The following is a 12,500-nucleotide window of genomic DNA, read 5'->3' as shown; positions in this document are numbered from 1 at the left end:
ACACAAACACACACACACACACAGTCGTCGACTTTTGTTCGATGATTTTCGTCGATCCTCAGCACCCAATACAGCCAAGCAACGAGCAAACAAACGCGCCTCTCTCGCTGTTTCTCTTATTGAGCAAGAACACACCGCCAGCTCGCTTGACTTGCCAGCCATGGGAAGTGGCGCAAGCAAAGGTGGGCGGCAAGACCACGGCCGCATGGTGCCGGCAACGCCGAGACAGAGTGCAGCGCAGCTGTTGCGGGACCAAAGCGAGGATGTTGTGGTGCCGGTCGGGATGCACGAGAACAGTGGCGTGCTCATGGACAATGAGCCGGTGCTGGAACCTGCGCTGATCCGCTGCCGGGACGGCCAGTTTGAAGATCAGTTTGTGAGCGTGGCCAGCGCCGGCTTGGAGGTGGAGCTCAAGTGGAGTCGCTGCGAGGGCTGCGTCATCCGCGAAGTGGCCCATGTCCAGGGACAGCACGTGCATGTCGCGGGTGGCCTCTGTGTCCACTTGACATCCCCGCCACCGCGCATCAAGGACAGCCTCGGCCGCAGTGGCAGCGGCAGCGGCAGCGACGATCCTGCTGCGGATCCAGATGACTACGACAGTTCCATGCTTGTTCGGCTTCTGCGTCGCCAAGACTGCCTGCTCGCCATCTTCACCAACCGGTGTGTGTGTGTGTGTGTGTGTGCATGTGTGTGTGTGTGAATGCGCAGTATGTGGGAAATGGGGCCGGCAGAATGTGTTACGCGTGTGTGTGCGTGTGTGTCAGTGCCTGTATGCACGTGCCTCTGCGTTCGTGGTCGTGTCAGTGGAGCATGGGTCGCCCAACGCTGGATGCTGACGTGTTCTTCAACACCACTCGACCATCCCTCGTTGCTTCGCAGGTCTGAGAAGCCTCAGGGAGTACTGCGTATTGAAGTGACTCCGCCAATTCAACACGTGGTCACTGCCACAGACGCCGAGATGCAGCCCGCCTTCATCGAAGTGGTGAGCTAAATGCGACGCATGTGTGAACGCCAAAGCCTTGCCTTAGTGACCAGCAACAGCGACGACTCATAATTTATGTGTGTGTGTGTGTGTGTGTGTGTGTGCGTGTGTGTTTGGCTACCCTTGGTGCCTGTCGTGTCCAGGACCGGGGTGCAAGCGTGCGTTGGGAATGGAGTCACCAGCAAGAAGGCCATGCGCTTCGTGGCCTCAGCGAACCGCTCCCACAGCACGCCACACACACGGGCAGCCGCGTGCTTACCTTCACGTCCGTTTGAACAATATGGTGTACTTGACGTCGGTGTTTGTGTGCATCTGTGTGCCCTCAGCTGTGTACCTGTGCGCGCGCGCGTGTGTGTGTGTGTGTGTGTGTATGTGTGTGTGTGTGTGTGCGTGTGTTAGATGTATCCCGTTGCTCACGTCGAAGACATGCATGTGCACGTGACTGCAGTGACCCGTTGGGCTACACGTTCACCACCACAGGCGCGAACATGTGCCACGTCGTGGTTCGGCCCACATCCATTGCGCACTGTGTGTCCGTTGATGCGCAGGGCGCGCTCGGCGTCACCCGGCTCGCTGCATTCCAAGGTGAGATGTTACGTGCAATGCAGTACAGACTTTTGCAATCCTGCAAAGACACGTGTGCGTGTGCGTGTGCGTGTGCGTGTGCGTGTGCGTGTGCGTGCGTGTGCGCGCGTGTGTGTGTGTGTGTGTGTGTGTGTGTGTGTGTGTGTGTGTGCTGAGCTGTGCCTTAAGTTGTTACTTCTTGCATTGGTACTCACCGACGCTCGACACCCGCTCTCTTCTCGACACACCCATGTGGTAGGCGACCGAATTGTGTTTGACTGGCAAGGGCGATCAAACGCAGACACGGCCGCCGACAACATCGTGCAAGTGTCGCCGTCACCGCTTGGATGGCGACTGGAGCGGGAGGAGTTCAGCAGCGGATACAGGCCGCAGCACCACCCCGGCTACTGCTTCTTCCACTGCCGCGACGTCGGTGCCTTCTACCTCGCCGTGCACGATCCATCCAAGGACACATTCACCAGCATCGTCTCTGGTGTGTATGTGTGTGTGTGTGTCTGGTTCTGTGTGTCTGTGTGTTTGTGTGTCTGTGTGTGTGTGTCTGTGCATGTGTGTGTGTGTCGGTGTTTATGTGTCTCTGTCTGCGTACGTGTGTGGTTTGGTGTGTGGATGTGCATGTAAAGGTGTGCGATTTTATGTGCGTGCGTGTGTGCTTCTGCCTACTTGTTCGCCTGCTGCATGCGCGCCTACAAACAATACCACTACATCCATTCACGTGCTCATTAACATGTCGCTTTCTGCTGCTCCTGTCCCAGTGATTGTGCTGCCACTGCCAAAGCATGTGAACCTGACGGTGGACGTGGAACAGGACCAGCTCAGCGCAAAACAGCTCGTCATCACGACCAACGACATGCTCATCATGCACAGGTGTGGAGCTGGCAGAAGGGTGGCTGGTCCACGTGCAAAGTCTTCACTCTTTCTCTCCATTTCGGGTGGATAAGCGTGCATGTTACGTTCGCTGCCTTTTTGGGGAACGTCGAGCTTTTCGATTCATTCTCTCGTTACATGGCATCCCATGCACATGTACACGACCAGATCCGACGGTGACGTGCATGACACCTCTCACGCCTTTCACATCAAGCGCCTGACACCGCGCGGCCTTGGGCCTTTTGCTCTTCCACCGTCAGCCCAGGTCGTGTACGCGTGTCTGTCTGTGTTGAAAAGGGTTGTGCATGTGTGTGTGCGTGTGTGTGTGTGTGTGTGCATGTGTGTGTGTGTGTGTGTGTGTGTGTGTGTGTGTGTGTGTGTGTGTGTGTGTGTGTGTGTGTGTGTGGATGGACACTCGAGTACGTGTGCGCCTGAACGCGATCGCTCCTCAAATTCGTGACATACTGTGACTTGATACAGCTAAACACACGCTCCAGTGTACAGTCAAAACCACACTCACTCACTCACTCACTCACTCACTCACTCACTCACTCACTCACTCACTCACTCACTCACTCACTCACTCACTCACTCACTCACTCACTCACTCACTCACTCACGCACCCACGCGCACACACACATACGCGCACATATCTCCTATTCTTCCTTCCCGCTATTCCTTGCGACGACCGACCAGCAGGATGAGCGTGAAGAGCTCGCGGCGCTCGCCCACCAGTTCCTGCGCCCGGGCGTGTACGCCCTGACGCCACACGGCTCGTCAGCGACCACCACCGTCATCGTGACGAAGGTACGTGAGCGCTTGCATGTCTTTGTGTCGCTGTACATTGTGTGCTGTGCGCCCTTCCTGTTGTTTCGTGCACACTCCGTCTCTTCGCCACGGGTTCGTCACGTGTCGGTGTTCATGATTCTGTTGTCACGTGATGCCACAGGGTCTACGCTTGCACCGCGTCAACGTGTGGGCGCAGGGCTTTCAACCAGAAGTGCTCACCATCTCAAGGGGCGACATTGTCATTTGGACATGGTGGGTGCTCTGTGTGTGTGTGTGTGCGTGTGCTCTGCGCGTGTGTGTATGTGTGTATGCGTGTGTGTGTGTGTATGTGTGTATGCGTGTCTGTGTGCGTGTGTGTGTGTGTGTGTGTGTGTGTGTGTGTGTGTCCTTCGTCCTGATGAGACATGCTCGTGGTGTTCGGGGCTTGCGTGTCAGTCTACACTCATTGTGATGCTTCCTTGCGTGGCCTCCGCGTCTCCCAGGTCTGCTGATGCGCCACATGGACTCTATGAGGTGAGATAATGCCTCACCATGTGCGTTTTACCTCGATGCAACGAAAGCCGCCCACTGGCAACGCTGCCACTCACGCTTTTTTTTTTCTTGCTGCCACTGCTCCTCCCTGTGTATTGCAAAGGTTGACTTCAACAACATCCCAACTGAGGCCGCCTCGTCCATGCGCGCGTGTTCCCTGCTTGCCGGCACGTTCATGGTCACGTTTTCCTCCCCGGGTGCACGCTACTTCCGCAGCACCGGCCACGAGGTGACACATCACCACGCGCTGCTGGACTCCGTATTGTGTGTGTGTGTGTGTGTGTCTGTGTGTCTGTGTGTCTGTGTGTCTGTGTGTTGCGTGACCCCCTGCATCTGTGACCTTGCATGTGTGGCCCCACAAGGCCAAGCATCGTGTGTTTTGCGCCCCGCTGACATGTGTGCGTGTGTGTGCGTTGTTGTTGTTGTTGCTGTTGTTGTTGTTGTTGTTGTTGTTGTTGTTGTTGTTGTTGTTGTTGTTGTTGTTGTTGTTGTTGTTGTTGTTGTTGGCTTGTTGTCATCTCCGATGCGTCGTGTAACACAGAGACAATCGGTCAACTGCACCGTCATTGTTGAGGAGCCTGCGCTGCTTCGGTACATACACCATGCCCGTGCCCCCATGCTCGTGCCGCAGCCATGTGGGCACCCAGCTAGCACATGCACGTACTCTCACACGCGCTGACACGCGTCCTTCCATGTTAACCATCCTGCTTTGTACACACTTGCTCACATCCGCCGCCCCTCTGTCGCTGCAGGCCTGTGCCCGCCCTGTGGTTACAGCAACAGGAGGAGGATGAGCCGTGCTTGGACGTGCATGCATTCGATCAGCTCTGCGTGTTTGTTGATGAAAGCGACAGCGCGTCTTCTGCCCCTGCCCCGCTGAGTGTCACGTTTCCATCCCCCAGCCAGGACAGCAGCACCACCAACGCCACTTCCACTGCTACCGTCACCGCTGGCGCCCCTGTGCTCCTGCAGCCGTGCAAACCGGGCGCGTATCGCCTTCAGGTCACCTCATACCCTGATGGTGGTGATGGTGGTGGCGGTGGAGAGGCTGAGGCCACAACGCACCCGCAGCAACACCAGCAAACGCGGCGTGTGTGCGTGCTGGCAGAGGCAAACTGCATTGACTCCGTCGCCGTGCGCGTGTCGATGGCTGCCGGCTTCTGCCCGGCCGATGTGACGGTGCGAACCGGCGGTAACGTCCTCTTCTTCTGGTATGACACCGATCAGCCCCACAAAATTGTGCAGGTACGTCGTGTGTGTGTGTGTGTGTGTGTGTGTGTGTGTGCGTGTGTGCGTGCGCTTGTGCATGTGCGTGCGTGTGTGCGTGTGTGTATGTATGTATGTGTGTGTGTGTGTGTGTGTGGCTGTGTCATTGCATTCACTGTCCGTGTTCCAATTGTACATTGCGCAATCATGACAACGCATTGTTCACCCTCGTTTGACGTGCCGTCCACTGCAGTTCTTTGACGAGGACGAAGAAGAGATTCCGCCAGCGTGGTTTGAGAGCGACGAGAAAGAAGCAGGCGACTTTGTCGTCACATTCATGCGTCCAGGCCTGTACGTTGCCAGTACCGCTCACAGTGTTTGCGTGCATGCGTGTGCGTGTGTGTTGGGGGGGGGGAGGCTGCGTGAGAAAGAGCGAGAGAGAGAGAGAGAGAGCGCGCGCGCGCGCGTGTGTGTGTGTGTGTGTGTGTGTGTGTGTGTGTGTGTGTGTGTGTGTGTGTGTGTGTGTGTGTGTGCCAGTTCGTGGCGAAGAGCACTTGTGTTTTTCGCGCACATTCACCGTTACGCATGCTTAGACAGTCTCTCATATTGTACATGCTTTCATACCCACGCAGGTACACTGCGCGGAGCACAGCGCTACCCTCCGACGTGCTGTGTGTGATTGAGGTTGCTGACGACGCACCAGATGTGGCACCCGTGACGTTTTTCCCAGACCCTTTGCAGGGCGTGTGCCCCCATATGCCGCTGCACCTCACATGCAACACGCCGGGCTCCAAGGTGCTGTTGTCTAGCAGGTCATGTGGTGTCTCCTGCTGAGTACGCTCATGAATTTGGCCTTCTTTGTTTTGGCATTGTGTCAACAACATCAAGCCACAAGCACACGGCGTCACTGTGCTTGCTAGTACCACGCACACACACACACATGCATACATGCACACGCATACATACACACAAATACACGCACGCACACACGCGAAACACACACGCACACGCGCATTTGCTTGAATCTCACCTCGCATTCCATCCCTCGCCTTGCAGATTTACTGCACGGTGGATGGCAGCCGCCCAACACACGACACCAACGTTGCCGGGAACGCCCTGTATCGGCGCTTTGGCCCAATTCTCCTGCAGGAACAAGACCTGATGGTGCGTGCGCTCGCCAGCGCGGAGGGCCACGTGGACGTGCTCTCGCGCACGCCTGTTTTTCGCTTCGACTCCGATGCCAGCATGCAGCGGCGGTGGGCGCACCTCACCATCGTCTCCCACACCTTTGACGGCGACCACCAAGACGCTTACACCAGCACCTGTGGAGATGTTGCCCCGTACGTCCTTGCGCTCAAGTGGTCGTCCCTGCACGATCTGCACTGGCTCGGGTCCCGTCTGGTTGTGAGCACACATGATGGAGAGCGGATCACGCTTGCCGTTGCCCACCTGCTCTCTGCATTCGACAGTGAAGCACCCACCCTGCACGACGCAATCAGCCCAGCGGCTGTTGGTGGCGACAGCGTTGACGGCAATAGTGCTGCGGACGGCGCCAACACCAATGACGACGACGACGTGCTTGCTGACACTCAGCTGAACACGCGCGTGAAGCTGAGACGCCGCAACAGCAGCACACACGCCATCGACGCAGCGGTGCTCAACAAGGGCACCGGTGCGCGTGCTGTCTGGGTTGACCGCAGCAAGAGCACGCTCTATGTGCGTTTGAGTGAGCAGCAAGTGCAACGTGTTGAGGCGCAGCAGGCTGCAGCCGCTGACACCAGCATACCTGTGGCTGTTGCTCTGCGGTCGTACTCGCATGTGCTGCCGGAGAAACGCGTGGCCGCCATCAAGCTTCAGCCCCGCACCCCGCAGTCGTGTGCTCGGGCGTTCTTGCATCGCATCGCTCCGCGCGTCATGGCCGTGGCGTCAGGACCTCTTGCGGCCAAGCTCGTGCTCTCATGGGATGCGGCTGAACTCACCCAGCTGCTTGCTGCCTGCAACCCCATCATGCCCGGTGCAGCCATGTCCAGGCTTGTGCTGCACTTCCTCCCCGACGCCCCAGGCCACGTGTCCACCGCGCACGTTAACCTTGCGCCAAACACCACCAGCACAACCGTCTACTTCGATGCCCTGCCCAACGTGCCACGCGGCTCTCATGCTGCCGTTTCGCTCGAGATTGTGATTGAGAGCGCAGCGTCGCTTGGTCGTCCCCACACTGCGCGCCAGCCCCTATCGCTGGTGGGCAAGGATCAGCTCATCTTGGACATCCCCGCCTGCCACCTGCAGCCGCCGCAGCCACTGGCTGACCCAGTTCCTGGCGGCACCCGCTACCGTGTGGAGGTGCCGGGGGTGCTGGCACCAAAATCAGCGACCCGCGTCGTGCCCGTGGCTGATTTGAAACTGCAGATTACGGACGGTGTCATGACGGCAAACGTGGACACAGACAGCATCAGAGAAAGCAATAGTCGGCAGTGTGACGTCATGCTCCCACACAACAACAGCGGTGATGGCGGCGACAGCGATGGCCGTCGTGTCTACGTGCGTCTCTTACGCGTGCAACACAATGATGATGATAATGATGATGATGATAATGATGATGATGGCGGTGACGGTAGTGATGGACAGTCAAGCCACGACGTGCGACTCTCCGAAATTGCCCGGTCTGCACCGACCACGGGCCCTGCACCACTGGCGTCGCCCTCCTCGTCGTCTGCGCGAGGTGGCGAGCTCTCGACTGTGCAGGCGCCAGCGGCGAAACTACCGGCCATTCCAGGGCCAACCCTTCGCGTTGCAACGGACATGCACGGTGCTCGTGTCGCCTTGTCGCACGACGCACCGCTCACATGTCTGCATCTTCTTCAGCTTGAGGAAGACCAGAACAAGAAGACGAACAAGTCAGGTGCAGAGTCGCAGGTGACCGTGAACACTTACAGCGGCAGCGGAGGCAGCGGCAGCGATTTGATGCGCTTCCGGCCTACAGTGGACTGGCTGCAGCAACATCATACCATGCCGGTTGTGCCACTGCAGCACGAGCCCGTTGCTGCGCGTCGTGGTCTGGCGTACATCACCGATGTCGACACGATTGAGCTCAAGGTTGCTGGCGACGGGGCCCGCGTGCACGTGTCAGCAGCACTGGTGCCAGTGAACATGCACTTCCTGTCGTCGCTTCCGCTGTCGTCCTGGACCAGTGTGGACGTGGACTTGGTTGGCCAGAGGGTTGAAGCACCCCAGGTCATTGTCAAAGAGGTTGGCTGGCATGAGGTGGAGCTGCAAGTGTCCGTACCAGAGTCCATTACGGACATTGCCTTCTACTGGGATGGCACCCTGCATGGTGTTCGCAGCACCTCCGGGCGCCACGTTCAGCTGCGCTACAGCCTCCCCTTTGACGACCTGCACGTTATGGGCGAGCCGCGCTCTCTCCTGGTGGTACCGCTCCGAGCGCAATCAGCGCCACTGCTGCTGGCACGGACAAGCCAGCACCAGCATCAGCATCAGCACCAGCAGGGACCGTCAGTGAGAAAGGCAAGCGCAGCGTTGTACAGGAGCGGCAGTCATTTGCGGTTGACGAGTCCGACCTTCCGCAGCACGCGACGCGTGAGACGTTTCCCAACGCTGTGTCAATGCAGATATATCGGCCCGTGGTGGATTTGACGGTCGACGTGGAAGAGCTGAAGATTGCGTACGCGCAGCAGACGGCCCGCCACTCTGTCGCATTCGCGCTCGAGGCACCAACAGAGGCGGATGACGAGGAAGACGATGGCGAGTACGCGAGCGACTTTGAACCAGACAGTGACGACGAGAGCGGGCAGACGGGACGGGTGCAACACGACTCGCTCGTGCTGCGCTGGATGGCAACGAGCGACATCACGAGCGCTCACCATGACGTTGACATCAATGACCTTCCGCGCATGGATGTCCACGCAAGTTTGCAGTGCAGTGGCAGCGGAGGCGAGACGCTCGTGTCGACCAAGGCTGCCGAGATGGCTGTGCCGCTGGATGCGCTGACGAGTGCCCAGGATGAGGGAGTGCACACATTTGTCGTGGCGGTTGAGTGTCGCCGCACGGGCGCATCAGCGGTGACGAGCGCCTTTGGGTGGCGGCCGACAGCGACCCAGGTTCGCGTGGCCTCGCCAGCGGTACTGCTGCCTCGCTGGTACAGCGTTGATTTTGATCTCACGCGCGCGGAGCAAGCGCAATTGTGGTCAGATGCTTCAACTGGAACGTTTTCTGGTGTTGTGTTTGTCTGGGCAACGCATGAAACCCTGGAGTTGGATCCACGGTATGTGTGCGTGTGTGCATGCGTACATGTGTGTGTGGACGTGTGTGTGTGTTTGTGTGGGTGTGTGTGTATGTGTGTGTGTGTGGACATGTGTGGAGGTGTGTAGGTGTGTGCGTGTGTCTGTGTGTGTGGGCGTGTGTAGGTGTGGGCGTGTGTAGGTGTGGGCGTGTGTGGAGGTGTACATGCACGACTGGTCAAACAGGCCATGCTATGTGCGTACATCAGCCAACGTATCGACCACATGGCAGTTGTTTTGTGCTTTCCACGATGCGGGGTCCTGTTATAACTCAACATGTTCATTTGACACACAATTTGTAGGCTTGGTTTGCCAGAAGATTACGTTCGCGCACGCATGGTTGACAACGGCAACGCTGACCATGCCGTGTTCTTCGACGATACCACACGCGTCTCTGTTCCCAACCTTGCTGCCAACAGTACCTATTCCTACGCATTGTTCCTCAAGTTTGGCGGTGTTTACCACTGGTACGTTGTCGACACACTTGCGTGCGTGCGTGTGTGTGTATGTGATATTACAATTCATCACCTTCATCTGCGGCCTTGTCTGTGCCTATGTGTGTGTGTGTGTGTGCGTGTGTGTGTGTGTGCGTGCGTGCGTGTGTGTGTGCGTGCTTTGTTTGCGTGCTTTGTTTGCTGACTGGTCTTCCTTTACACGCGCGGGCAAACCATGGTTGCTGATCACAGGGTGAATTCTGGTACATTCACGACGCTCTCGCAAGACCTGCTGCTGCTGAATGCCAATTCCGTGACGGCGCACGGCGTTGAGCTGGAGTGGATGGATCACATGGCCCAGGACGACATCACGGGTGTGCTTTCCACGCCATCAGGAGAAGACGACGCCACGTTCAAGGTCGACCTGCACGATTTGGACACCGACAAGCACGCACTTGTCACGGTCACAAAGGAGCAGAGGATCGTGTGGCGAGCAGGGGTTCCCGCACATCAATATCGCGCCAGCGTCAAGCGAACGTCACTAACAGGAGCTGATGTTGTGGCCCATCACTCGCATTCTGTCACATTTGAGATTCCTCAGCTCGTGGTCCACGCCCCAACCATCGCAAGCGTGACCAGCGTAAGTTTACACGTGTGTGTGTGTGTGTGTGTGTGTCTGTCTGTCTGTGTGTCTGTGTGTGTGTGTGTGTGTCTGTGAGTGTGTGTGTGTGTGTGTGTGTGTGTGTGTGTGTGTTGAATGTGTGTGTGTGTGCTTGTGTGCGTGTGCTTGTGCGTCTGAGGTGTGCGTGCGTCTTGTGTGCGCAAGGGCGTGGGTGCGTGAGCCCATGAAGTTCTTGCCGTGGTTGTGCATGTGGATGAACGCATCGCGCCTGCTTCTCTCATCATCATCGCCAACGCGCCCTCATCTGGACGGTCTCATGTCGCGATGCAACAGAATTCCGTCACGCTGGAGTGGAGCGGGTTCAGTGTGCACCCTGGAGGCGAGTTTGCTGCGTCCGTTGTGTGGGAGTGCACGGCGCCTGCGCCATGGTCTCAGATTGACGATTGGACGCCCTCGACGCAGCTGCTGCATGCTGGTGCTGGAGCTGGTGCTGGGCCCGCAGCCGAAGCAAATGAGTCCACGACGACCAAAGGCCGGCTTGCCATTGCACGAGCAAGTGCTGAGAGGATTGTGGTGCAGGATCTCCCGCCGTGCTCCACGATCCAACTACATGTGGTGCTTGAAGCCAAGGATGCACTGGCAAGGACACACGGATTTACACCAGACGACATGCGCAGCTCCGCCCTTCACACCCAGCTCCCTTCAGCACCCACACCGCCTCGTTTGTTCATCGCGGGTGTCGACACATCGTGCGTTTGTGTGTGTGTGTGTGTGTGTGTGTGTGTGTGTGTGTGTGTGTGTGTGTGTGTGTGTCTGCCTGTGTATGTGCGTGTGCGCGTTTTTGTGACTGTGCAGAAATGTGGTTGTGCATGCGCATGTGTGCTTTATTCGGTCATGCACACACACTCTCTCACACTTGCATAAACACACACACCCATACACACAATTACATGCGCACGCACCCATGACTAGGTTCAACAGCATGGAATTGATTTGGCGCCATGCCAGGAGTGGCGACAGTGCGGTGCGCTGCGATGGCTATCGGCTCATGATGAACGGTTCGAAGAAGCTTGCGGCCACCGCTCCCGATCAAGGACGCGTATCTGTACCAATGGGTGTACTGGCAGACAGTGATGGCGAGACGTCGTTGAGCATTGTGGCCGATTACATAGACAAGCAAGGCCACACCTTCTCATGCCAGTCCAAGCCTGTGTCGGTCCCAAACCACATCAGCGACAGCGGCAAGACCCGTGGTACTCACGCCCCTTCTTCACCAGCACTCAGCTGGCACGTGCGTGCCACTGCGCATGCGAACACAGGATGTGACACGACTGGTCACAACACGGCGCGTCTGCACGTGCACCCTGCGTTTCCAGGAGACACGAAGCTTGAATGCCAGGCGTGGTTGCACGTTGGCGATGGTGACGTTCCGACAGTTGAGAGCGGCTCTGACGACAACGGCACCGGCCTCATCGTTGTGTCGCTGACGCGTCTTGATTCGTCAAAGCACCCGCCACCATCTGTGACGTTGGGGGTTGTGGCAGAGGCGGCGCCGTGGTGGTGCCAAACCGATGATGTGTGCCGCCGCCAGGCACGTGCATGCATCGTGCAGGTGCCGCTGCCACCGGCCTCCAAGCAATCGTCAGGGCTGCATGTGCTTGTGGAACGACTGCAAGCAGGCTGTGTGCACACGGTGGGCGTCGTGCACGCCAACACTTTGGAATGGCTCTCGCTGCCGGCCTCTGCGTGGATTCCGGGCCCGATTCCGCAAGTTGAAGCGCGAGCCGGCGGCAATTCATCCATGACGTGGCGCATTCTGGGCGACATGGAGCACCGAGCAGCAATGCGGCCACGAGCCGTCCACGCGTACGTCAATGGCACTGCCGTCGCACACTCCACGGACCAGCAGTCGCACGTCGCATTTTCGCTGCCAGGTGTGTGTGTGTGTGTGTGTATGTTTGGGGGGAGGGGTAGTTTGGGGCTGTGTGTGTGTGTGTGTGTGTGTGTGTGTGTGTGTGTGTGTGTGTGTGTGTGTGTGTGTGTGTGTGCCTCTTCACAGAGCAGTATCACTGGTGTCTACCACACATAGACCAGCACTACGCGAAAGAAAGGCACACTACCATGGTCGCACTCCGCGTCCAGCCACGCCACCTGGAGCATCCTGCTTCTCCTCTTTTCTTTTTTTTTCTTG

General features: G+C 57.8%; 1 protein-coding gene across 1 annotated transcript; it reads left to right on the top strand.

The window, feature by feature from the left end:
* Positions 1-135: 135 nt before the first annotated feature.
* Positions 136-12,398, top strand: PTSG_11958 (uncharacterized protein; the record flags this gene model as incomplete). The annotated part of the gene is made up of 22 exons (XM_004995575.1): positions 136-660; positions 880-982; positions 1,126-1,247; positions 1,431-1,567; positions 1,806-2,039; positions 2,320-2,431; positions 2,600-2,696; positions 3,132-3,239; positions 3,382-3,473; positions 3,704-3,734; positions 3,856-3,981; positions 4,115-4,254; positions 4,505-4,997; positions 5,212-5,309; positions 5,591-5,753; positions 6,015-8,471; positions 8,585-9,237; positions 9,556-9,720; positions 9,940-10,327; positions 10,643-11,058; positions 11,282-12,224; positions 12,369-12,398. The coding sequence occupies exons 1-22, from the start codon at positions 161-163 to the stop codon at positions 12,396-12,398; spliced, it is 7,608 nt and encodes a 2,535-aa protein (XP_004995632.1). The 5' UTR covers positions 136-160.
* Between the last annotated feature and the right edge of the window lie 102 nt (positions 12,399-12,500).

The sequence above is a fragment of the Salpingoeca rosetta genome (genome assembly GCF_000188695.1).
Source record: "Salpingoeca rosetta unplaced genomic scaffold supercont1.7, whole genome shotgun sequence".
In the NCBI taxonomy this organism is placed as follows: domain Eukaryota; class Choanoflagellata; order Craspedida; family Salpingoecidae; genus Salpingoeca; species Salpingoeca rosetta.
Note: the sequence above shows the minus strand (reverse complement) of the source record. Positions and strands in the feature narration are given on the sequence as shown.